Consider the following 24,344-nt stretch of genomic DNA (forward strand, 5'->3'; position numbering starts at 1 on the left):
AATGATTTAATGAAGCAACCTACAAGATGAAGCCACTATAGCTTTTCAGTAGTAATCATAGATAATTAACATAGAGTTAATGAACTTCTATGCCAAGTACACCTGAATCAATGTCTTGATCACCTAAGCTCATCTGAAAAGTTTTAATTTTCTTAGAACAAACTGCTAAAATAATGGTAATTTAAAATTTTGATCTTTTAAGGCATACAAAGACGAGTATAATTTCCTTTGTTTTTAAAATGAAAATAATATATATATGAATTCAAGAAGATAAATTATTTCTCACATGAATATTAGTATTAATATTACTATTTAAAAATATTTTACAAAAGTAGGGATGCTGGCAGGCTTATTTGGTACAGTATGAGATTGATGATAATGGGGGCATGAGTTCAAGCCTCATGTTAGGTGTAGAGCTTAATTAAAAAATGTTTTTACAAATGTTATGAAACATCTCAAGAAATTTAGTAACTGTGAAGAACATCTGGTTTAACACTGACTGAGTTTAATATTCTTGATAACGCACTGCTTGCGTGCCATGGCTAAACATTAATTGTTATGATAATGAGGTTCTGGAGCATAGTTATTTCATAGACATTTTAGTGACTGATGCTGTTAAAGCTGTGGGTGTCCTTAAAAATACAGGTGTTTGCTTTACTGTGATCCCAAATAAAGCAACCACATATGCAGAATAAATGCCCTAAAGAAAAAAAATGAAATATAACTTGAAGCACACATGCAACATTAAAGAACAGAACAAGTTAGAAAAGTAGAAGACTACTTAGTGTGCAAAAACAATAGTAGGTTGTTCAGCCTGTTGCATATCTCTGTAAATGTTTTGTTTAACAGCCAGAGCTAGCCCCAAAATACCTAACAAAAACAAAAAGGAAAACCAAGAGAAAGGAATGTTGTTATGTACAAAACAAATATGACTCCAATTAAAGGCTTTGGCAGTATGGTTATCTCATATAGTTACTTCTCTGTTTTCAGTGAGGGTACTCTGGATTACACGGACACATTTTTCCAGTTTAATGAGTGAAGAAATGTGTCTATAAAAAATGATATTCCATAATGGCACTGAATAACTCTTTCATAAATATATGAATATATAAATATACATAAACACATAAATATATACAAATAAATAAGTAACATATTTTGTCCCTGCTGGCTCAACTTTCAGAAGGCGGTACTGCTGTTTGAATGCACGTTTTTCAATTCCTATTTGGGTCAATTAGATTTGCACAAGGGGTAAATCTGCTCCAAGGTCCCAGATTATGAAATGAATTTCAGCCAGCCATTTGATGAATGTCAGGATGGGTTAAAGGAGGGTGGATCATGAATATATCCATTCATTCTAATCCACCAATAATGAATCTACTCAAGACATTATTTCATATATTACAAAAAGTTTCTCAAGCATTTTTCCTTCTGCCCCAAATTGTTCAATAAAATTTGCCTTAAGCACATGGTAGTAAATTTGCTATCTGAGGTACATTACTAGATACCACATACATAAATTACTTCTGAGTTTTTCATTGCAATTACTCAATCAATACAATCGATTATTTCATATTCTTCCAGTCTGTTAAGGTAACTACATTAGAGCTAAGATTCTCTTCAAAGATGGTGGAGAAGTTTGATAGTAGAACTAAAATAGAGACATAAAGCCAATATATCTTACTCTCTTTCCTTATTTTTTTAAAGATTTTATTTATTTATTAATGAGAGACACAGAGAGAGGCAGAGACATAAGCAGAGGGAGAAGCAGGCTCCTCGAAGGGAGGCTGATGCAGGACTTGGTCCCCCGGACCCAGGATCACACCCTGGGCCCATGGCAGAAGCTCAACCACTGAGTCACCCAGGGGCCCCCTCTTTCTTTATTTAACACTGACATAAAACAATCTAGTCACCAGCATTGCTTAGAACTTTACAAGTAATAAACTTCAAACTAATTAGATTTCTAGGACAATAAATGTATTGATACCAAATTAAACGGGAAAAAAGCAATACATTCAGGTATATAAATTGATAATATTCATTTATGACACATGGGATTACAGCATTTAAAACTAAATTACTTTATATGATATTGCTGTTAAAATACTATTAATTTTATGAGATAGTTTTTGCCAGCAATACTTATAAAACTCTTTTACTGATAAAAATACCTTCTGTTGTCATCTAAATTAAAAAAAAATTAAATCCCTTTAATTCTGAGGCTGTTGTCTTTTTTTGTTGCTGTTCAGCAGCATAGTAACTTATAAATCAGGAAATTTATAAGGAGGCAGAAGGAAATCTAGTTACAAATATGACACTGTCCTCCTTATTAATGTTTCCAAGCAATGAACAAAGGTTATCAAAGTATTTAAAATATGCTCCAAAGGCAGCACATTTCAAATCATATATACTATTTTACCTTGATTTTCTTAGTTTTCAACAACTTTTATAGTAAAATGATCTAACTTGAGATTCCACAATTTGTCTTTAAAACTATAACAGTACAAAGAATGTGAAAACAATTATTAGAATTTCAAATTTTACCTTTAAAATATCAAGTATTTAAATTTTTTTCTGTCAAGAAAGAGTTGTTCTATATCTGCTATATTACCATGTTTTCTAAGAATAACTTATTTCTTTATATTAATATTAAACATAAGTAAAAGAGGTCTAATGACACAAAATGTAATATATATTACATATATATATATATATATATATATATATTTTTTTTTTTTTTTTAAGTAGGTTCCATGTACAACATGAAGCCCTGTGGGCTAGATCAAGACTTGAGGTGAGATCGAGGCAGGCACTTCACCAAATGAACCACCCAGGCACCCCTAAATCTATATTCTGATAATCAAGTTCAACATTTAAAAAAAACTGACAGAAAAAAATGAGACTTTTGGACCTATCAGTATCTCCCCTACCCAATTTTCAGCAGGAGGTCTGATAGATATTTACATCAGAGAGCTTCAATTTCTATCAACAAATAGCACTGTTTTTTCTGTGAAAAGTAATTTTTGTCAGTCTCATTAAGAAAGATAAAAAAAGGGGCACCTGGGTGGTTCAGTCCATTGAGCTTCCGATTCTTGATTTTGGGTAGGGTCATGATATCGAGCCCCGCGTTGGGTTCCGCACTCAGTGCAAAGCCAGCTTATCCCTCTCTCTATGTTCCTCCCTGAGCTGGCATTCTTTTTCTCTCAAATGAATAAATTAATCTTTCTTAAAAAGATTAAAAAAATCTGTTATAGTATATCTGCTATAGTCTAGTAAATCTGCTGTAAGTGTAGATATAGTTGTAGTATACCTAGAAAGGAAATCAAGCAATTAATAAATACCAGTCTATTACCTTGTAGTTTCTCAAACAATGAACAAAAGTCTCAGTGTGATCAAAGAATAAATGTAAATGTAAAATCAACAAAATCTTGGGTAACAAAAGATGAGATTTCACTTGTGAAAACATAAATGATAAAAATAAAATTATATATATGAAATAACTAGTCTATAAGTGAAAATTTTAATCATAGGTAATAAACTCTCATAGATTTTTTTTTTTTTAACAAAACTACTTCATTTTAATTTTATCTACTGGTAAAGTGTCTGACGTAGTAAATACTCAAAAATGTTTTGCATCTCTCCCACATTTGATCATTACAATAGCCCTGTGAGGTAAATAGAGTCATTAGCTCCATTTTGTGGTAGAGAAAATTAAGACCCTTTGGAGACTTAGGTGATTTGTTCAAAGCTGTACAACAATTAAGTGACAGAAGAGGCACCTAAAAAGTTTTCTAAAAATTCAACTTATCTGCTCTTTAGGCTAAATTAAAATAAAGCCCCAGAGTGAGATCCAGATTCAATGAAAAGTCTGTGGGTTCAAATACACTAATGTGGCTGTGATGAGGTTTGAACATGACTCCATTCAACACAAAGTATCCAGTGTATAGTTTTTAAAAAGGTATTTTTCTTTTAGTTGCACCTATGAGACCTTCACAAATAGGCCTCACTTGTATTAACTTGGTACATGACATTAAAGACAATTCAAGATGGAAAAATGTAGATTTACAGTATATAAACGAGACAGCAGAATAACACAGTGGGAAGTATTACCAAGATCTGGGTTCCTGGTCTATTTGTATCAGCAACTATAGCTAAATGTGTGATAATGAGGCAAAGTATTTAATTGTTTGTTCCAGGGCTCAAAGTTTTCTCATGTGACAGAGCTGTATTAATAATCTCTCTTGTCCTTTTGGACTTAAAGTTACAGGACTCAACAATGACTTTTCTTTTCTTTTTTTTTTTTTTTAATTTTTATTTATTTATGATAGTCACAGAGAGAGAGAGGCAGAGACACAGGCAGAGGGAGAAGCAGGCTCCATGCACCGGGAGCCCGATGTGGGATTCGATCCCGGGTCTCCAGGATCGCGCCCTGGGCCAAAGGCAGGCGCCAAACCGCTGCGCCACCCAGGGATCCGACTTTTCTTTTTAAGACTGATTTTTCCCATTAAAATGATTAATTGCTGGGTTTTTAAAAATAAGAACTTCTGGTGCATTTAAATATTGATTTAACTACTTGATAAAAATACTTAGGGAAAACTGTTTATCACTCCCAATTAGGATTAATTTAAAATGAATATGAAGTATTTTTGATATTATTATGTAAATCATTGAGAAAATGATTTGTATTACCAAAATTCTATTTACACATATATTTCAAGTATTCATTTATGACAAATAGTGAGATATACTTATAGGGCAATAGGCACAATATCAAATGTCTCAACTAATTGTGTAAAATGGTTTGCAGAGCTCAAGTTATATTAGCATATAATTTGCATGTGACTATAAAGACTGTGAAGTCTATTCACAAGTAATTTTCAAGTTAAAAATTCCATTACTATTACCCTGAAGGCTGTCACAGATTTTTCTTTTTCTGATGCTTTTCACCTAATAACACTGAGTTTGATTCTCGTTACCATGAATACTCAACTAAGAGCAGAACATACAGAGACTAGGAATGCAAGGAGAGCAATGACCAGCACAGACCTATGAGCCACAGCTGGGAAAATACTAAGAACATGAGGATATAAGAATTGCATGTATAGGCTAAATAATCCAGTGTCTGACAGAAATACTATTGAAAGAGGTTATGGTCTTTCATGAAAAGGTATTCACTTCACCATTACTCTGATTTCCTTTACTTACTGACGTAAACAAGTCATTAGATTATGTCTCCTACTACTCATCATTGTTGTCATCCAGCCAACCCTGAATCATTATCTTTCAAATATCCTGGCCTTTCAGTTTCTTGATCACCTCTCTCTTGATGATCTTGTCTCCATCCTACTTATGGTGCTTACCCTTATGATCATACCTACTTATGGTGCTTACCCTATGGTCAGACCTTGCCATTATCAATAATTGGTATTCCCCTTCCTGCTCTTTCCTCCCCACAACTGCCACTTCCTATCTTTCCACCTAGAGGCCATATGTAATCATTTGACCACATAGAGACCTCTATACCATTGCCTACGATTTCTTCACCCATTCCCCTTGATATACTCTTTTAATTATTTAATCACCTTGATCTATGGTCAGTCCTTGTCTCTACTTCCTTGCTCTTCTCTTGTTCTGTCTCACTCAGCAAAACTAGTCAGCTAAATTCAACTCTCTACCCACTCCACATTTGCCTCAGTGCAGCTAAAAGTGGTGGACAAATGGCTCCAACCACGTGGACTGATCTCAGTGTAAATTCATGACCTCAAACTTCAATAGGTCCTTAAGACTGCCTGGCAATCTCACTATTCACAGTCTTACCCTCCTCGATAACTTTTCTACACTTTCTTTTTTTTTTTTTATACAAACATCTAATATCCTTATCCATCTGTATTCTTAGCTTTTTTTTTTTTAAGATTTATTTATTTATGATAGACATAGAGAGAGAGAGAGAGAGAGAGAGAGAGAGGCAGAGACACAGGAGGAGGGAGAAGCAGTCTCCATGCCAGGAGCCCGACGTGGGACTCGATCCTGGGACTCCAGGATCGCACCCTGGGCCAAAGGCAGGCGCTAAACCGCCAAACCACCCAGGGATCCCCTGTATTCTTAGCTTTTAACCTTCCACTGAGAAAACAGAAGCAACCAGCAGATACATCCATCAATGCATTTACCTACCCATCAGCAACTATTCATTGATTGCTATAAATTTGGATTGCTTCCACCCCTTGGCTATTGTGAATAATGCTACTCTGAACATGGGTATGCAAATATCTCTTTGAAACCCTGCTTTCAATATTTTTAGATATACACCCAGAAGTGGGATTGCTCAATCATATAGTTCTATTTTTCAATTTTTTGAGAAATGCCATACCATTTTTCATTGCAGTTGTACCATTTTACAATCTCGCTAAGGCACAACGGTTCTAATTTCTCTACATCTTTGCCAACACTTTCTATTTCATATTTTTTCAAGAATTTACCCTAATGGGTGTGAGGTATTATATCATTGTGGCTTGGACTTACATTTCTCTAATGATTAGTGCTGGTAAGTATTTTCTCAGTTGCTTGTTAGCCATGTGTATATCATCTTTGAAGAAATTTCTGTTCAAGCCCTTTGCCCAGATTCTAACCAGGCTATTTGTTATTGCTGAATTGTAGTTCTGTATGTATTTTGCATATTAATTCTTTATGACATAAAAGATTTCCAACTATTTCCTAGGTTGCCTTTTCACTCTGCTGATTGTATCTTTTGAAGCATAGAAGTGTTTTAGTTTGAAGTAGTCCCATTTGTTTATTTTTGCTTTCTCTGCTTGTGCTTTTGGTGTTATATCCAAGAAATAATTGTCAAATTCAATGTCATGAAGATTTTCCCCTCACTTTCTTTTAAAACTTTCATAATTTTGGGTCTTATGGTTAGGTCTTTAATCCATTCTGAGTTAATTTTATATACGGCATAAGATAATGGTCCATCTTCATTCTTTTGCATATAGAGATCCAGTTTTCCCAGTACCATTTATTGAAGACTGCTCTTTCCCCTTGAATGGTCTTAGCACTCCTGTTGATGACTGTTTGACCAAAAATGCAAGGGTTTATTTTTGGGTCCTCTGTTATATTCTATTGGCCTAAATGCCTGCCTTTATGCCAGTACCAAACCATACTGCTCTAACGTAGCTTTGTAAAATGTTTTGAAATCAGGAAGTATAATACTTCCAACCTTGTTCTTTTGCAAGATTGTTTTGGCTATTTGGAGTCCCTTGAGATTGAGTCCCTGTGTGACTTTAAATAAACTAAATAAACTTATTGTATCTCTTTCTTCATGTTCAAAATGGGGGATACTATAAACTTTATGAGATTTGTGTAAAGATTAAGTAAAATAACAAAAATAATATGTTAATACCTGAGAGATAACTGGCTTTCAGTAATTGTTAATGATTATCAATTCCCATGCTGTAAATATAATATAGTAATGCTCCAGTTGCAGGATGGATGCAAGTCAGGTGGGATAACAACATGGAACAAGGTATACTCTTAAGGAGGTAAGAAGGAATGGGACTAGTACAACAGTACCACCTAGAACTGCCAAGTGAGTACCAAAAAACATTCTGTTGCTGAGTCTTTTATTTTTTTTATTATTATTTTTTAAAAGATGCCTCAGTGGACAACCCAAGTCTTTCTTTTTTTTTTTTAATTTTTATTTATTTATGATAGTCAGAGAGAGAGAGAGAGAGAGAGAGAGAGAGAGAAGCAGGCTCCATGCACCGGGAGCCCGACGTGGGATTCGACCCTACGTGGGATTCGATCCCGGGTCTCCAGGATCATGCCCTGGGCCAAAGGCAGGCGCCAAACCGCTGCGCCACCCAGGGATCCCTGCTGAGTCTTTTAATAAGCTTTCAGGAGTGAGCTAAGTTGTGTGGGAGGCACAGGAAATATGGCTACTGTTCAATCACAGTCATATCTAAGGAGGAATTGATTTCCAAATGTATTTTTCTCAAAAGAAAGAATAAGATAGGGAAAAAGAAAGTTGATTGTCCAGATCAAAAATATTTGCTTATGTAGTTATATTCCTAAAGGAGAAATAGCTTTATTGATCTATTAATAAAAATGTTTATTAGAATAAATTTTAGACATAGAAGCAGAAATAATGATGATGATGGAAGGCTAAATTCATTAAGCCCTTACTATATTAGCTAGTGTTTGCTAAATGGTAAATTTTTATTATCTCATTGAATAATTGTAAGAAGTAGTTTCTATTATTAATACTCCTATTAAAGCCTATATAATGGGGGCCCAAGAAGTAAAGTAACTTATACAATGTCATACAGCTAGTAAGTGGAAGAGTCAGGATTCAAGCCTACATTGTCTAACCAAAGGGCCCCTATCTAAACTATGCTGTCTCACAAGAAGGTTTATAAAAAGAAAAAGGAAAAAAAAAAAAAAAAAAAAAGGCCAAATCACCTGCAATTCAAATACTCAGAGATAATTACTGTAAGGCTATTAATGTATATCTTTACAGACCATTTTCTACATATATACATCATATATTACATATATTATGTTGTTTTATAATCTGTTTTGTTCTTATCTCCTCACTTTGCAAACAAGGTATTCCATTATGTGTATGCAACATGATTTAGTCAACCAATCTATACTGATAATTCTTAGGTTATCTGTAGATTTTCAGTAATGCACACAAATTATGGTAATCATTCTTGTACACACATCTTTGTTAACTTGTATCATTATTTCTTTATGATCAATTCCCAGAAATGGGATGATGGCAACAATGATAATGTATACTCCAACTTTTGATACCCTTTCCTAGAATTATGTTAACAATGTACACTCCTAAGGTTAACACAAGTGACATCCACACTATCTTTAACACAGGGTGTTATCATTTTAAATATCTGATAGCTGAAAAAATGGTATCTCTTCGGTTTTGTTTGCATTTCTTCGATCACTAGTGAGGCTTACTAGTTATTTTTGTTTCTTCTTTTGAGAGCATCTCATTGTTATCTTTTGTCTGTTTTGTATTAGGATACTCAACTTGTTACCAGTTTTAAAATGCTCTTGGGGTGCCTATGTGGTTCAGTTGGTTAAGTATCTGACTCTTGATCTCGGCTTAGATCTTGATCTCATGGCCATGAGTTCAAGCCCTGTGTTGGGCTCTGTGCTAGACATTGAGCCTACTTAAAGATAAAGTGAAAATATTCTCAATTTACTAAAGATATTAACACACATAAATTCACATATGTTTATTTTTTAAATCTTGAAACAATCTCAAACTTCCAGAAAAGCTGTTAATATAGAAAAACATTTTTTCCCCTGTTCCACTACAGGATAAGTTGCTGACAAGATGACCCATCACTTCTTAATAATTTAGGCTACGATTCCTATAAACATTTTCCTACATAACAACAATATAACTGACTTAGGGTATTGATATAATTTGGAAATTGATAATACTATCTGATCTCAGACCCTATTCAAGTTTTGCCACTTGTCCCAATATCATTCTTCAGAGCAGAGGACTCAGTTCAGAATCACATGTTACATTCAGTTATTATGTCTCTCTTCAGTCCTATTCAATTTGGAAGTTCCTTAGACTTTCTTCACTTTTATGGTCTTAACACTTTTGAGGATTACAGGCCAGGTATTTGGTAGATTGTTCCCAATCTGGGTTTGTCTGATGTTTCCTTATGATTAGACTTAAATTATGTATATTTGGTAGAAATATCACAGATGTGTTGCTGAATTCTCATTGCATATTATCAGATGATACATGATCTCAATTTGTCCATTACTGCTGACATTAATTTGATTAAAGTTATGTCCACAAGGCTTCTGCACCATAAAATTATTTTTTCCCACTGGAGTCAATAAATATTTTGTGGGAAGGACTCTGTGGCTATGTAAATATTTTGTTCCTCAATAACTTATTTATTCATTCAGTTATTTGTATCAATATGTACTCATGGCTTCCTGCTTTATTAAATGGGTTATAATCCATTGTCCATCATTATTTATTCTGATGCTCAAATCTTCTCCTATTTGGCCAGTGGGAGCTCCTTTGAGCTGGCTTCTGTATTCTATTGACATACTCTGTTCTCATCATTCTTAAAGGACTTCTGAACATAAAAAGACACTACAGGTATATCTTTACTTTCCTGTGAATCAAAACTTCTCTAAATAGTCCTGGTTCCCTCAAATGGAGAATGGTATTTAGGTCTGAACACTAGATATACTGATTGCTATTTTCCTACCCCAAGAGTTTAAGGCATTCTCTTCCTATATTTTTATAATTTCACTTATTATATTTATTTAATCTTTAACTCTTTGGAAATATGGTTTGATGTGAGATTTGAAGTAAGGATTTCTTTATTTTATTCCCAAATGATTAAACTTTCCCCACTTACTGAAATACCTCCCTATTATAAAAATGATGGTTGGGCACCTGGGTAGCATGTTTGGTTAATGGCTAACTCTTTATTTTGGCTCAGGTCACAATCTCAGATTCCTGAGACCCAGTCCTGTGTTGGGCTTATGCTTAGCGCAGGGTCTGCTTGTCCCTCCTCTCCCAAACCCACACTCTGCTTAAACACATGCATGCTCTCTCTCAAATAAATAAAATCTTTAAAAAATTTTTTTGAAAACTCTTTGTTCATCATAAAAATTCAAATACATAAAACATACAAAGAATAGGAAAAAAAAACCCAATTCATGACCCAGAGGTGAATATTGTTATCAGTCTGATGAACATTCTCTTACATTTCTCTGTACCTGCCCTTCCTTCTATTCCTGAGAGAAATTAATGTGGGTTATAAAGAAGTATGCTGTTAAAATTGGTTTTGATTCTAAAGAATATTTTACCAATAAACAAATATAAACAGGGTTATAAGACCTATGTATATATTTAATTTTGGCATTTCTTTCACATCCTTTTAAATACTACACATACTATGAGTCTCTTAAATGATTTAAGAAGGAAATTTAGTTTGAGTTTTGTGATCTTCTTTGACCGCATATCATTAAGGTTTCGGAACCTAAATTAACATCTCCTGAATTAGTGTTAGAAAAGAATTTAGAATCAGCTATGTAAAATTTTATGTAAACAGGATTATACTATGTATCCCATTACTATAGTCTGCCTTTTCACTTCCTTATATCTTGGATAGTGAGCCAGGTATCCATCTCAAGTTTCTTATGTAGAAAAAACTGCTGCAGAACCTACCTGCTAGAGCCAATGCGGCAGTCTTTGTAACTAGTATCAGTCACAGACCTTAATAAAAGATACTGTGCCCACCACCCTCCAAAGGATATTTCCCTTGGAAGGTAATGGGCACTTGGGCTTAAATAAATAAAGCTGCAGCTTAGATTCCTTTCCTCAATATCTGAAAGATGTGATTGGTATCCTTTTGGTTTTCCAATGTGACATTCAAACCATTCCTCTTCCTTCACTTTCTGGTAAAACAAATACAAACAAAATGCATGGTTTCTTCTAACCAATCCCGATCACTCCCTTTTTAAGCTGCTGTCTTTATCTAACTCCTGGATGTTTTCTTCTATTGAAAACAGTGTACCTAATTCAAATATCTTTTCTCAACCAACACTTCTGATCTTGGTAATTGCTTTGTCCATTTACTCTCATTATTAAGACCAGCCAGTCTACTACCAGTCTACTATCTCTTCTCTTTCTCTCATATATCAATAGCAGTTGTCTCTAATTCATTTTCTTAGACCTAGAGTTTGCAATCCATAATTTTTTTTTACTATGTTTAATACATTAAACTCCTTCTGTTGCCTGAACCTGTCAAAACTTCAATCCTGCCTCTGCATCAGGAATCTCAGCAGAGATGCAAGAAAGTAACACAACCTTACAGACTGTACCACAACAAATATTTGATATTTCCCTAGTTAGTATAGTCTTCTAGTCTGTGAAACAACCATTTCAAACCTTCCCCATTTAACCTAAACTCCTAAGAGGTAATTTCCTCAGCATATGACCCTGCCTATTATTCACTGAGTAAAGAGAAGACCATAGTCCATATCTTTGACGCTACTCGAGACCCTGCCTCTATCCTTACAAACCTATTTGTTTGCATCTGCATTTTTATCTTCTTCCTTTTCCTTCTCTCCAGTGGAGGAAACGCTATTACATATTAATGGCCAATCCTTGGCCATGAGTGGCTTAGGAATTCTGCCAAATTATTTAGTAATTTGCCTAATGTCATAAAGCTAGAAACCACTATGTCCTCTTCCAATCTCCATCCATTCTTCTCTATTGAATTTTCTTATTCACAGTAAAACAAAACAGCACAAACTTCTTGCTTCCCAAACCTCTTCCAATTACTGCTTTTTCTCTGTCCCCTTCATGAACAGATTTCTTAAAAGAATGATGTGACCTCTGCCTATCTCTCTGAACTCTTTCATATGGCTCTATTACTCTGTTTCACCAACATGGCCTTTCAGGTCCTTAAACCACTGTCTTTCTTTTCTTGGCACACTGGCTGGCTCCAACACCCCCCCCCCCCGCCCCCGCCACTCCCAAATAATTCTTGGCTACTCTCCTTTGTAGAATGGCTTTGGTCTTCTTATCTCCAGGTCTCAGCTCAAATGCTTTGTCTTCAGAGAAGCCAGTTCTGAACAACTCAAAGCATATCCCCCTATCCCCATATAACCTGTGGAAAATGTTCTTTTTCTTTATTACTTATGGCAACTCTTAATGGCAAATATATTTATTTAGCTTTTTAAAAATTGTATGCTTTTTTACTAGACTGTAAACACTATACATGGTCAAGGATAATAGCTGCTTTGTTTACTATAATAAACCTAGAGTTTAGCTTGCTAGACTCATAAAAGGTGCTCAGGTTCATAGGTATTCATGTCAGATAACGTGTTCTAATAAATACTTCAGGATGTTTTTTAGATCAGTAAATGACACGAACCTAGTTCTATTGTCTGAAATCTAGAAAACATTCTTGATATTCCCTTTATTCTTTTTACAACCTCAATGAGATCAAAGAGATCAGAGCTGTAGCTAGCAATCAGATTAAACAAGGGACCCAGGCCTTATAGGACCTCTGTTAGAATGTGGGTTTATTATTCTGGATGTTGCTATAGAAGATTTTTTTTTCCTTAAAGATTTTTACTTTTAAATAATCTCTGTACCTAACATGGGACCCAAACCCACAACCTCAAGATCAAGAGTCATGTGATTCTACTGACTCAGCAGGCCAGATGCCCCTAGAATGAGTTCATTTTTCTGAATGAAATTGGAAGTAAGTGGAGTGTTTGTGCCAGAGTAGTGATAAGAGCTGACTTTTGCTGTAAAACTGTACTAACAAGATAAGCTATTAGTCACATATAGCTACTTATATTTATGTTAATTAAATTAAAATAACTCTTCTTTAAATGTTTGGTAGAATTCACCTGTGAAGCCATCTAGCCCTGGACTTTTGTTTGTGGGGAATTATTTTATTTGTGACTCAATTTCTTTGCTGATTATTGGTCTGTTCAAGTGTTCTCTCTCTCTCTCTCTCTCTCTCTCTCTCTTTTTGGTAGGTTCTTGTGTCTAGAAATTTATCCAGTTCTTTCAATTTTTCCAATTTGTGGGCATATAGTTTTCATAATATTCTCTTATAATTGATTGCATTTCTATGGTGCTTCATTTATTGTGTTTTTCTAGCTCCTTTAGGTATGTGATCAGGTTATTTGAAATTTTTTTTGCTTATTGAGGTAGACCTGTATTGCTATATAATTCCCTCCTAAAATTGCTTTTGCTGCAGGTATCTTTAAGTTTAAAATGAGTCTCCTGTAGGCAGCATGTAGATGGATCTTGTTTTCTCATCCATCATGACAACCTATGTCTTTAGATTGGAATCATTAATCCATTTGCATTCAAAGTATTATTGATAGATATATATTAATTACCATTTTATTTCTTATTTTGTCATTGTTTCTAAAGATTTTCTCTGACACCGATTTTTGTCAAACTATTCCAAAAAATAGAAAAGGGAGGAAAACTTACAAATTCATTCTATGAGGCCAGCATTACCCTGATAACAAAATCAGATACAGACTCCATTAAAAAAGAGAGCTATAGGCCAATATCCCGGATTAACATGCATACAAAAATTCTCAGTAAAATACTAGCAAACAGAATTCGAAAATATATTAAAAAAATCATTCACTACGATCAAGTGGGATTAATTCCTGAACTGAAAGTGTAGTTCAATATCACAAATCAATCAAAGTGATACATCACGTTAAGAAAAGAACTATTTAATCATTTCAATACAGGCAGATAAAGCATTTGACAAAGTACAACATCCATCCATGATAAAAACCCTCAGGAAAGTAGGGTTAGAGGGAACATACCTCAACATAATAAAGACCGTGTATGAAAAACGCACAACTACTATCATCCTCAATGTGGAAAAACTCTATAATCAGGAACAAGACAGGGACATCCACTCTCACCATTGTTATTTAACATGGTACTGGCAGTCCTAGCCATAGCAATCAGATCACAAAAAGAAATAAAAGGCATCCAAGTCACTAAGGAAGAAGTCAAACTGTCACTATTTGCAGAACATAATGCCTACACAGAAAGCCCAAAAAAATTGCTAACATTGATACACAAATTCAGGAAAGTCACAAGGTTCAAAATCAATGTACAGAAATCTGTTGCGTTTCTATACATTAATAATGAAGCAGCAGAATGAGAAATCAAGGAATCAATTCCATTTTTAATTGTACTAAAACGAATAAGATACTTAGGAATAAACCTAACTGAAGAGGTTAAAGACCTGTACTCTGAAAGCTATAAAACACTGATGAAAGAAATTGAAGATGACACAAAGAAATGGAAAGACATTCTGTGCTCACGTATTGAAAGAACAGATATTGTTAAAATGTCTGTATTACCCAAAGCAATCTACACATTTAATGCATCCCTATCAAAATACCAATAGCATTTTTCACAGAGCTAGAACAAACAATCCTAAAATTTGTACGGAACCATAAAAGACCTGGAATGGCCAAAGTGACCTTGAAAAAGCAAATCAAAGCTGGAGGCACTATAATTTCAGACTTCAGGTTATATTACAAAGTTGTAGTGATCAAAACAGTAGGATACTGGCACAAAAAAGACACACAGGTCAATGGAACAGAACAGAAAACCCAGAAATAAACCCATAATTACATGGTCAATTAATTTTGACAAAGCAGGAAAGATAATGCAATGGGAAAAAGATCATCTCTTTAACAAATGATGTTGGGAAAACTAGACGGCAACATTCAAAACAATAAACTGGACCACTTTCTCACACAAACACAAAAAAAATTCAAAACAGATAAAACACCTAAATGTGAGACCAGAAACCATAAATACCTAGAGAACACAGGCAGTAATCTCATTGACATTGGCCATAGCAACTTCTCACTAGATATAGCTCATAAGGTAAGGGAAACAAAATAAAAAATAAGCTATTAGGACTTCATCAAAATAAAAAGCTTCTGAACAATGAAGGAAACAATCAAGAAAACTAAAAGGCAACCTACAGAATGGGAGAAGATATTTGCAAATGACATATCTGATAGAGTTAGTATTCAAAATTATAAAGGCTTATAAAACTCAACAGCCAAATAATCCAATTAAAAAATGAACAGAAGATACGTACAGACATTTCTCTAAAGACGACATACTGATGGTGAACAGACCCAAGAAAAGATGCTCAACATAATTCATCATCAGAGAAATACAAATCAGAACTATAATAAGATAACACCTTACACCTGTCAGAATGGCTAAAATCAACAACACAAGAAACACCAGTGCTGGCAAGGATGTGGAGAAAGGGGAACCCTCTTACACTGTTGATGGCAATGCAAACTGGTGCAGCCACTCGGGAAAACAGTATGGAGGTTTCTTAAAAAGTTAAAAACAGAACTACCCTATGATCCAGCAATTTCACTACTAGATATCTAACCAAAGAATATAAAAATGCTAATCAAAGGGATACATGCACTGATGTTTATAACAGTGTAAACTAAAAGAACCAAATTATGGAAACAGCCCATGTGTCCATCAACTGATGAATGAATAAAGAAGGGGTGTGTGTGTATGTATATATATATATTTATATATATTGTACATAAATATATTCATGGAATAAATTCATAGAATACACACGTAACATGCTGAATAATATTCAGCAACAAAAAAGAATACAATCTTGCCATTTGCACCAATGTGTATGGAGCTAAGAGTATTATTCTAAGCAAAATAAGTCAGTCAGAGAAAGATAAATACCATATAATTTCACTCATATGTGGAGTTTAAGAAACAAAGCAAATGTACAAAGGGGAAAAAAAAGAGAGACAAACCAAGAAACAGACTCTTAAACTACAGAGAACAAATGATGATTACCAGAGGGGAGGTAGGTAGGGATGGGTAAAATATGTCATAGGAATGAAGGGTGTACTTGCTGTGATGAGCCCTGGGTGTTGTACGGAAGTGTTGAATACTATACTATACATACTATATTGTATGTCTGAAACTATTATTATACTGTATATTAATTAACTGAAATTGAAATAAAAACCTAAAAAAATAAAATTTTCAGGAGTTGCTGAAAGGTTGGATGTAGGGAGTGAGAGAGAGGAGACAAGGGTCTAAGATTACTTTACTGAAAGAAGAATGAAATTTGGAAGGACATACATTAATAAGAGAGAGTATGTCTAGGGAACAATGACTGGGACTAGGAATGTAGGAATTAGGTGGGTAATAAAACAAATGCCTACTAATGAAGACTAATGAGCAACTAATTTCAACATACCCAAAGGCCCTCTTGAAGGACAGAAAAAGAAAGGCAAACATGTAAGCAAGTAATTTCACTGGTTAAAATGAGATTTAGGATTAATAGTTCTCTCTCAGAATTTTTAGATATTTTCTTTTTACTTTAATCGTATCACCAGCAAAAAGGCCAATGGGTAAAATCCCTCCTCACATTTTTATATCTTGCTTTTCCTTCAGCTCCAAGATTTGTATTAATAGATCACTCACTATATCCTTTTAATAAAGTAGTTTAGCATACTCCTGTTCTGAGCCTGTAGTCTCACCTAGAAGTTCTTTCACAAAATCCCATTCTCATGAGTGAATTTTCTACTTGTAACTTCTAAATACACCATGGCTCTCTGCTTCTCAATGTAAGAGATCAGTAGTTTTGAAATAAAATATATTCTTACATGGCTATGTTTCAGTTATTAGTTTTATCCCACTAAATCTTTGAGCTAAGAACAAGGGTATAGTTAATCTGAGTTATTACTATACTTTGTGCATTGATTCACTAGTTATTCAACTATAACTCAACACCTGTGTCCTAGATTCATGGAATAAAGAGACGAAGATAGCATAAACCCCTTCCTCAAGGATTTCCAATGCTTTAGAGGGAAGAAAAAAAATGTAGACAAGACAATTATAGTGTAATGTGTTAAATGTTTGACAGAGTATGAGCAAAAGGAAGTAGGAATGTATGGGTGGTCATAACTATACTTTGTCTAGGAAAATATTACAGAAGGCTTATACAGATGTTACATTTAAATGGTAAACAGACTTGGCAAAATAAGAAAAAAGAATGACTTCTTAAATCTTAATATTCTTATCCTTTCTGTTGATTTTCTCCTAAAAAGATAACTAGTTCTTCCAGAATTCAGCTCATTCAACGTAATTAATACAAAACTTTTAGTTAATATAAGAAGCTACTAACCATTTTTAGGATATCCATGTAAAAATAAAATCCTGAATTTCAAAGAAACATATCAAAATGAACTCATTCTATTTACTACCAATTGTATGTAAACTCAATATTCAAGATCTGTTCTATTAAAAAAATAACATTTTATAATATAGTGGTTATATTAATTGGATTGGGTTCCTATAACAAAATGCCACAAACTGAGTGGTTTAAATAATAGGAATTAATTTTGTTGAAGTTCTGGTGACTACAAGTCTGGGATCAAGGTGCTAGCAGCTTTGGTATCTAGGTGATAATGCTCTTGTTGGGTTACAGATGATCACTTTGTTGCTATGTTGCTCATCTGGCCTTTCATGTACATGTGCTCAAGGAAAGAGAAGGAGCTGGATATCTTTACCTCTTTTTAAGAACACCAATCCTATCAGGCCAAGGTCCCACTTTCATGACCTCATCCAACTCCAATTATCTCCCAAGGGCCTCATTTTCAAATATCATCACATTGGGTTTCAACATATAAATCTGGGGTAGCGGGGAGCAGTGGGTAGAATCACAAACATTCCGTTTGTAACAGTAGGTTAAGCAGTATGTTGGTAGGTTTGTTAATAAATAAGGAAGCCCAAGACACTATCCCTACCCTGAAGATGAGCATTATCTTCCTGAGGAAAACAACTGTCCTTGTATACCCGTTAGCAAAGCTTAATTTAAAAAAATGCCAAATTAAAAAAATCTTAGATTATAGAATTATTCTCAAAATCAGTTTTCCTATCACTATTCTGTGACTCAGATTATCTGATTTAGGACAATGAAATATAACAAAACCATCTGGTAATATCAGAATTATATGGTTTTTATAGCCAGGCTTTCATTTGAAAGTTTAAATTATATGTACGACCATTTTCTATAGGCATACCAGTAAATAATTTTAAATTAGTTAATGCAATTTTAAATGACCTTCAGTTTTTCTTACCACAAAAAACTCTGTTTCAACAGTGCCTTTTAGAATATATGAAATTATATATTATATCCTCATATATGATACTGGGACACAGCTATATCCTCTAGTCTTCATTACAGGAAAAGTATAGACAACTAGTAAAGCTTAGCTTTATTGTTTTATAAATGAACCAGTAAAGTTCATTTTAGTGAAATGAGCACATGCTTTTCATAAATTAAATCTCACATGGTAAGTACTCATTTTCAAAATTAATTTAATTGCATGTTTAAAGTTTAATTACATTTAATTAAGCATTTAAGTTTTATATGAAATAAATGAATTATCAGTTAACTACTATGAAATGAAATATTGCCTTGATAATTAAAATCTATAAATTTTCCTATTCTGTGCAAAACTTCTAGTTCTCAAAAACATTCTGGAAAAAAATATGTATTTTAAAGTCTGTAGGAGTATATTCTTATAGCTGATCAAGGTGTAGTTTTTCCTGGCAGCTGGCTTCATGTGCTGTACAGTTACTACAGCAGCAAATGGAGGCACTCTGGCACAGAATAAAAAGCAGAGATTTTGAAGATTTGGGTTTGCGTCATAGACTTGGTCACTAACAGCCTAAGAGAGTGGGAAAGCTACTTAAGCATCTGTGACATCAAGTTCCTAAAAAATGGGAATAATATTACTTCTCTTGGAGGGTTGTGGGAGGATTAGATGAGATATCCCATGATCAAATGCCTGGAACAGTGCCTGACATGGAACAGGTATTCAAAATAAGTTAATTCCCTCCTTCTTTTAGTTGCTGAATGGATGAACAAAATCCTTGTACTTTGGTGCTTAAAAAAGTCTTACTCTTAAAGTATTTTATTAATTACAAAAATAACACCATATTTTTCATTTCCTTACATTATACTTAATGGACAATTTACATTTTTTATTTCCTTAAGGACTCCATAAATTGAAGCAATATAGCATTATTGCTAACACAGAATTCTGAGTCAGAAAGAACTGACTTTGAATTTGGGTTCCACTAGTTACTCTTTGAGAAATCAGGGAAAAGTTATTTCCCACACCATAAACGTATAGGTATACCTGGTTTAGTGAATGGAAGAACTAGTATAATCCATATAATCATTCAACTTTAACAAAATTCTAGTGATATGGGTAGGACAAATGTATTCCCCAACCCAATTTTTCACAGAAGGATATTTATTTTCACTAAATTTAAGGGAAATTAAGCTTAACAGCAGGATGGACTCAGTGTCAGAACTAAGATTTTAAAATTTCTTTTTCAGTACTCTTTCCTTCATAACATAGGAAGGTAAAGGCAAAGGACACCAATATCTCTTTTAAGCAGTAACGCAAAAAAGAAAGAGAAGGATCTGATTTAGGTTAATACCGGTTCTATCACGTAATAGTGAGCCTCAAACCAATAACTTCTGTGAATTTCAGTAACTTCTTCTGGAAAATGGGAATATATACTTTGTTAGGGTTCATACAAGGATTGCACTACTACTAACAAATGTAATACATAGAGGAATGACTGACACACACAAGAGTCATTCATTAATGGCTGCTAATACTAAGACAACATCAAAGCACCACTTCTGGTAAGTCTCAAGCCATAAAATGGAGAAACCATAATGAAGATTTTTTATTTTTTGAAACAGATTTAATAACAATAAATAGGATAGTTTTTTTTTTTTTTTTTTTTTTTTAATAGGATAGTTTTCATTAAATTCTCAAGTCATATTCCTGGAAAGAGACTCTAGACTTGTGAGTCACTTCAGTTCACAACTTCTGGTCTATTAAATCTCCATGTAATAACTCATCTCACTTTGAAAATAATGGTTTTACAATATGAAAGAAAAGAGAAGCAACAACCTATTCCATGGATTACTTTCTTTGATTCAACTGCAGTAAGAACTGAAATTACATAGTCTTAACACTTTATAAAGTATTCAATGTCAAGGACTGTAATTTTCAGAGTTTTGCTTCAATAAAGGTAGCACTATAAACATGTTATGCTGGTTTAACATTTAAAACTCTTCATTGGGCCAGCCCAGGTGGCTCAGCGGTTTAGCACCACCTTTGGCCCAGGGCGTGATCCTGGAGACCCGGGATCAAGTCCCGTGTTGGGCTCCCTGCGTGGAGCCAGCTTCTCCCTCTGCCTGTCTTTCTCTCTCTCTCATGAATTTAAAAAAAAAAAAAAAAGAAAAAAAAATCTTAAAAAGAAAAAAACAACTCTTCATTGCAAAACTCAAAAAAATCCTAAATTCTTCAAAGGCAACCTAAAAAAATATAAATTACTGTATTTACAGAATAACGAGAAATAGAAAGACTTAATAAATATTAGAAAATATACACTTGTTTACTTTCTGAAAGGACACTTAACTGAAAAACCAGTACTTCATACCATTTTCACTGCTATTATATTAATACGTAGTATTTAATTATCTATCTGCATTTAGGGCTAAAAGACCTTGATTTAAAAACTATTCCACATTTTCTTGACAATAAATCCAGCAGGTATTATAATTTTGGTATCCAGACTTTTTAAACAGCAAATTAAGAATAATAGCATATCCAACACTTACAGGAACAGAAAAAGAAAACCACATATAAAGACATAATATGAAGCATATGTACAATTAAGGTTATGTATTATATAGAAAACATTTATTAGAATATGTACCTTTAGTTATGTATTCTTTCAAAGGATGTGGTAAAGATGCACTCTGTTAACCTGTGGAATCAGAATTGGGTCATTAACTTACCATGGTTCTATATTAAGAGTTGGGGATAATTTTTCTGGAAAAAAAAATCCATGCCATTTTGAAGTCTCAATTAGTTCTTGTGGCATCCTTTTTGATAAATCATAATAGTGACCGAATCTTGAAGAAGATACTGGTCCAGGCTGTTAAGAAAAGCCATATTAGTTGTTTAAGAAAAACCATATTAGTTGTTTAAAAATTACTTTTTTTTTAACTACAATGTATCTGAAATACATTCAGCAAAATACTGATATATTTGTGCATTTTAATGCTGACAGGAAGAGCTGATATACACTGACTTAATAAGTTTCAAAAAGAGCATACTACAATTTTTATTATTTTCAGTGATACTAGAAATCAACCTTTTCCTCTCCCATGTTTCTTTGCTCTTGGTGGCTCCCTAAATTTGATAAGAACTTGAACACCTCTTTGCTTTTCTTACTGTATATACCTGCCTAAGCTAAAAAGAAATTAATATATATGTCTTAATTATTTTTAAAGTTTCCAGGTTTAAATGACAAATCAAATTTGGAATTGCTAAGAACTAATGAAAACTTAAGCCAATGAAATCACTGGTGAGGGGCCCAAAAGAAACTAGCTATTGATACTACATATTTGCATTTTCAGACTTAAAAATGCCTAACAACATCAGATTATAAAGTAACATAGAATAAAAACATTTAAGTCTGATAGAAACATTTTTCTCAGTCTGTGAGTTTGGCATTTATTTTCTAAGTAAAATGACTGTTCATCCCTTCATAAGATACTGTTTATTTTCATTAACGAAAGAGACCGATCAATCAGCTCAACCTGTTTTCAATACAAAGTATATACAAGTATGTTTCCCAAAACATGATTTATCTATTTACCAGGGCAGTATTAGCAAATAAATTAAGAGACATAAAGTACGTTTCTTAAAAATAGGGTAAAGTTTTTAAATGTAAAGTTATTAGTATAAAGCAATTTAAACAAGGTCTGTTCTTTGGCCTATAATCTATTCTTTATCCGGATTATAGTTCAGAATGTTTTTACTGCAATCTCTGCTAGAGCTCATCTTTTTATTGTGTAAGTCCAAGCCCCCTTAATGTTTTAGAAAGGCCTTGACTAACTGAACTTTGATCTGATGTCTTCATTGAGAAAAACACCAGGTTGCCCATTTCAGATGCAAATCCTCCTAAGGCCCAATAGAATTTAGTAAAGACAAGCAAAAAAGAAGAAACAAGAAGTTTCCAGGATCCTCTTTGAGAATCCTGGGGCACACTGGTGTCCTTAATCCACACTGCTCCATGGATTAAGGTAGGTGATAACCTTTCCTGATTCAAAAGAATAAGCAGAGTGCCTACAAACTGGGTGGAGACTAGGATTTGGTAATAATAAAACACCATGCAATAAAAGCTTGGTCTATGTCAGAAGCCTCTGAAAAGGCCTCAATGTACCACATTCCCAGGCCTAGTAGGGAAGCTTGCAAAAGCCTACCTGAATCAAATAAGCATGAATAATCTATTTTAGCAGACTGGCCATGGGGAGAGAGAAAGAAAGAGAGACTTTTCGCTTCTTTTAAGTTTGAGTTAATAAATTTATTAGTGCACTGAAGGTTCTTGAAGTCTTGGGCACTCAGAGAAATATGCTAAATTGCCAAGAAGCAAAGTATGCTTTTTAAGTTGCCGTCTCTATTAATGTTTCTAATTATAATATTAATGTGATAGAAATCTCAGATTTGGGATGAATCAAGGCAGAAAATTGATTTCATGCTGTGACAGTTTACATATAGAACACATAATTTATTAAAATGTAAGAATAAATTTGGAAGCTTTTATTACAATTAATATTTTTAGAAATTAAGATTAGATACATCAACTAAAATATTCACAAGGTAGAAATTATAAATTTTATTGATGATAGAAAATCTCTAATCCTTAAATAAAAATGAAAATGAAAAATAAATATAGCCTTACAGGAAGAAACAATTTTCTAAGGTTTTTTTTCTACCCAAGACACAAAGCATTAGCATATAATCAGATTTTTTAAAATAGTATGAAATCTTTTGAGGCTTAGAATTGTAAAACAAAGACTTCAAATATTTCCTCTGAAAAAAGAAAACTAAATGCTTTAAATCTGATAATAATCCTTGGAAAAATATCAACTCTACAAAAAAGATGCATTAAAAATAATATCATCAATAACTCATCAGTTTTATTACTCTGTTTGATAAGAACATGTTGCTTTAGTTTTACATTATGAAAACTTCTGTTTCACAGACACACACTAACCTTTACCTCTGTCAACTGTGGAATGGAGAATAATGGAATGGTTCAGTAAAAATTTACTATGATAAGGGAAAATTAACTCTCATGGGGGGCCAGAAGTAGCACAGAGCAATAAAACAATACCATCCCTCACCTCCAATATATTAGAAAGAAACAAAACTTTCAGACAAAAGCTGCACTACAAATAGTCTAAATAAGACATTTCTTATTATTGTTATCATTTCTTGTTTCTCAATATGGCATAATAGAAAGCAAGAATCCAAATAGTTAACTAACTACTTTGAGCCTCAGTTCAATTACCAATAATAACTATTTTATTAGGCTGTTGTGAGAATCTAATGCAATACTGGCAATGAATATTTTGTAATTGTAAAGAACTACATAAATGATATTAATTATTATTGTTGTGTCATGATTCACTAGAGAATCATTAGATCTATCACTTTCCTTTGTAATTACATTACCTCCTTCAAAACATGGCATTTGTCACCTGCAATATGCACACATCTATCACAGGACTATTATGGCTGAACCACTAAGAAAGAAAACCAAAGTGTAATAAGGATTTAATATAATAAAGATCTAATACACTAATACATGAAGTGCT

General features: G+C 33.5%; 1 protein-coding gene across 3 annotated transcripts in view; it reads right to left on the reverse strand.

The window, feature by feature from the left end:
- The window catches only part of ELP4 (elongator acetyltransferase complex subunit 4), a 241,919-nt gene that overhangs the window by 152,814 nt on the left and 64,761 nt on the right, over window positions 1-24,344 (reverse strand). For all 3 annotated transcript variants that reach the window (XM_038563121.1, XM_038563120.1, XM_038563122.1), the window contains exon 5: window positions 21,474-21,613. In XM_038563121.1, coding sequence (XP_038419049.1) covers window positions 21,474-21,613 — 140 coding nt within the window. The remainder of the gene's footprint in view (window positions 1-21,473; window positions 21,614-24,344) is intronic.

This window comes from Canis lupus, chromosome 18 (assembly GCF_011100685.1).
Source record: "Canis lupus familiaris isolate Mischka breed German Shepherd chromosome 18, alternate assembly UU_Cfam_GSD_1.0, whole genome shotgun sequence".
NCBI classification, from domain to species: Eukaryota; Metazoa; Chordata; class Mammalia; order Carnivora; family Canidae; genus Canis; species Canis lupus.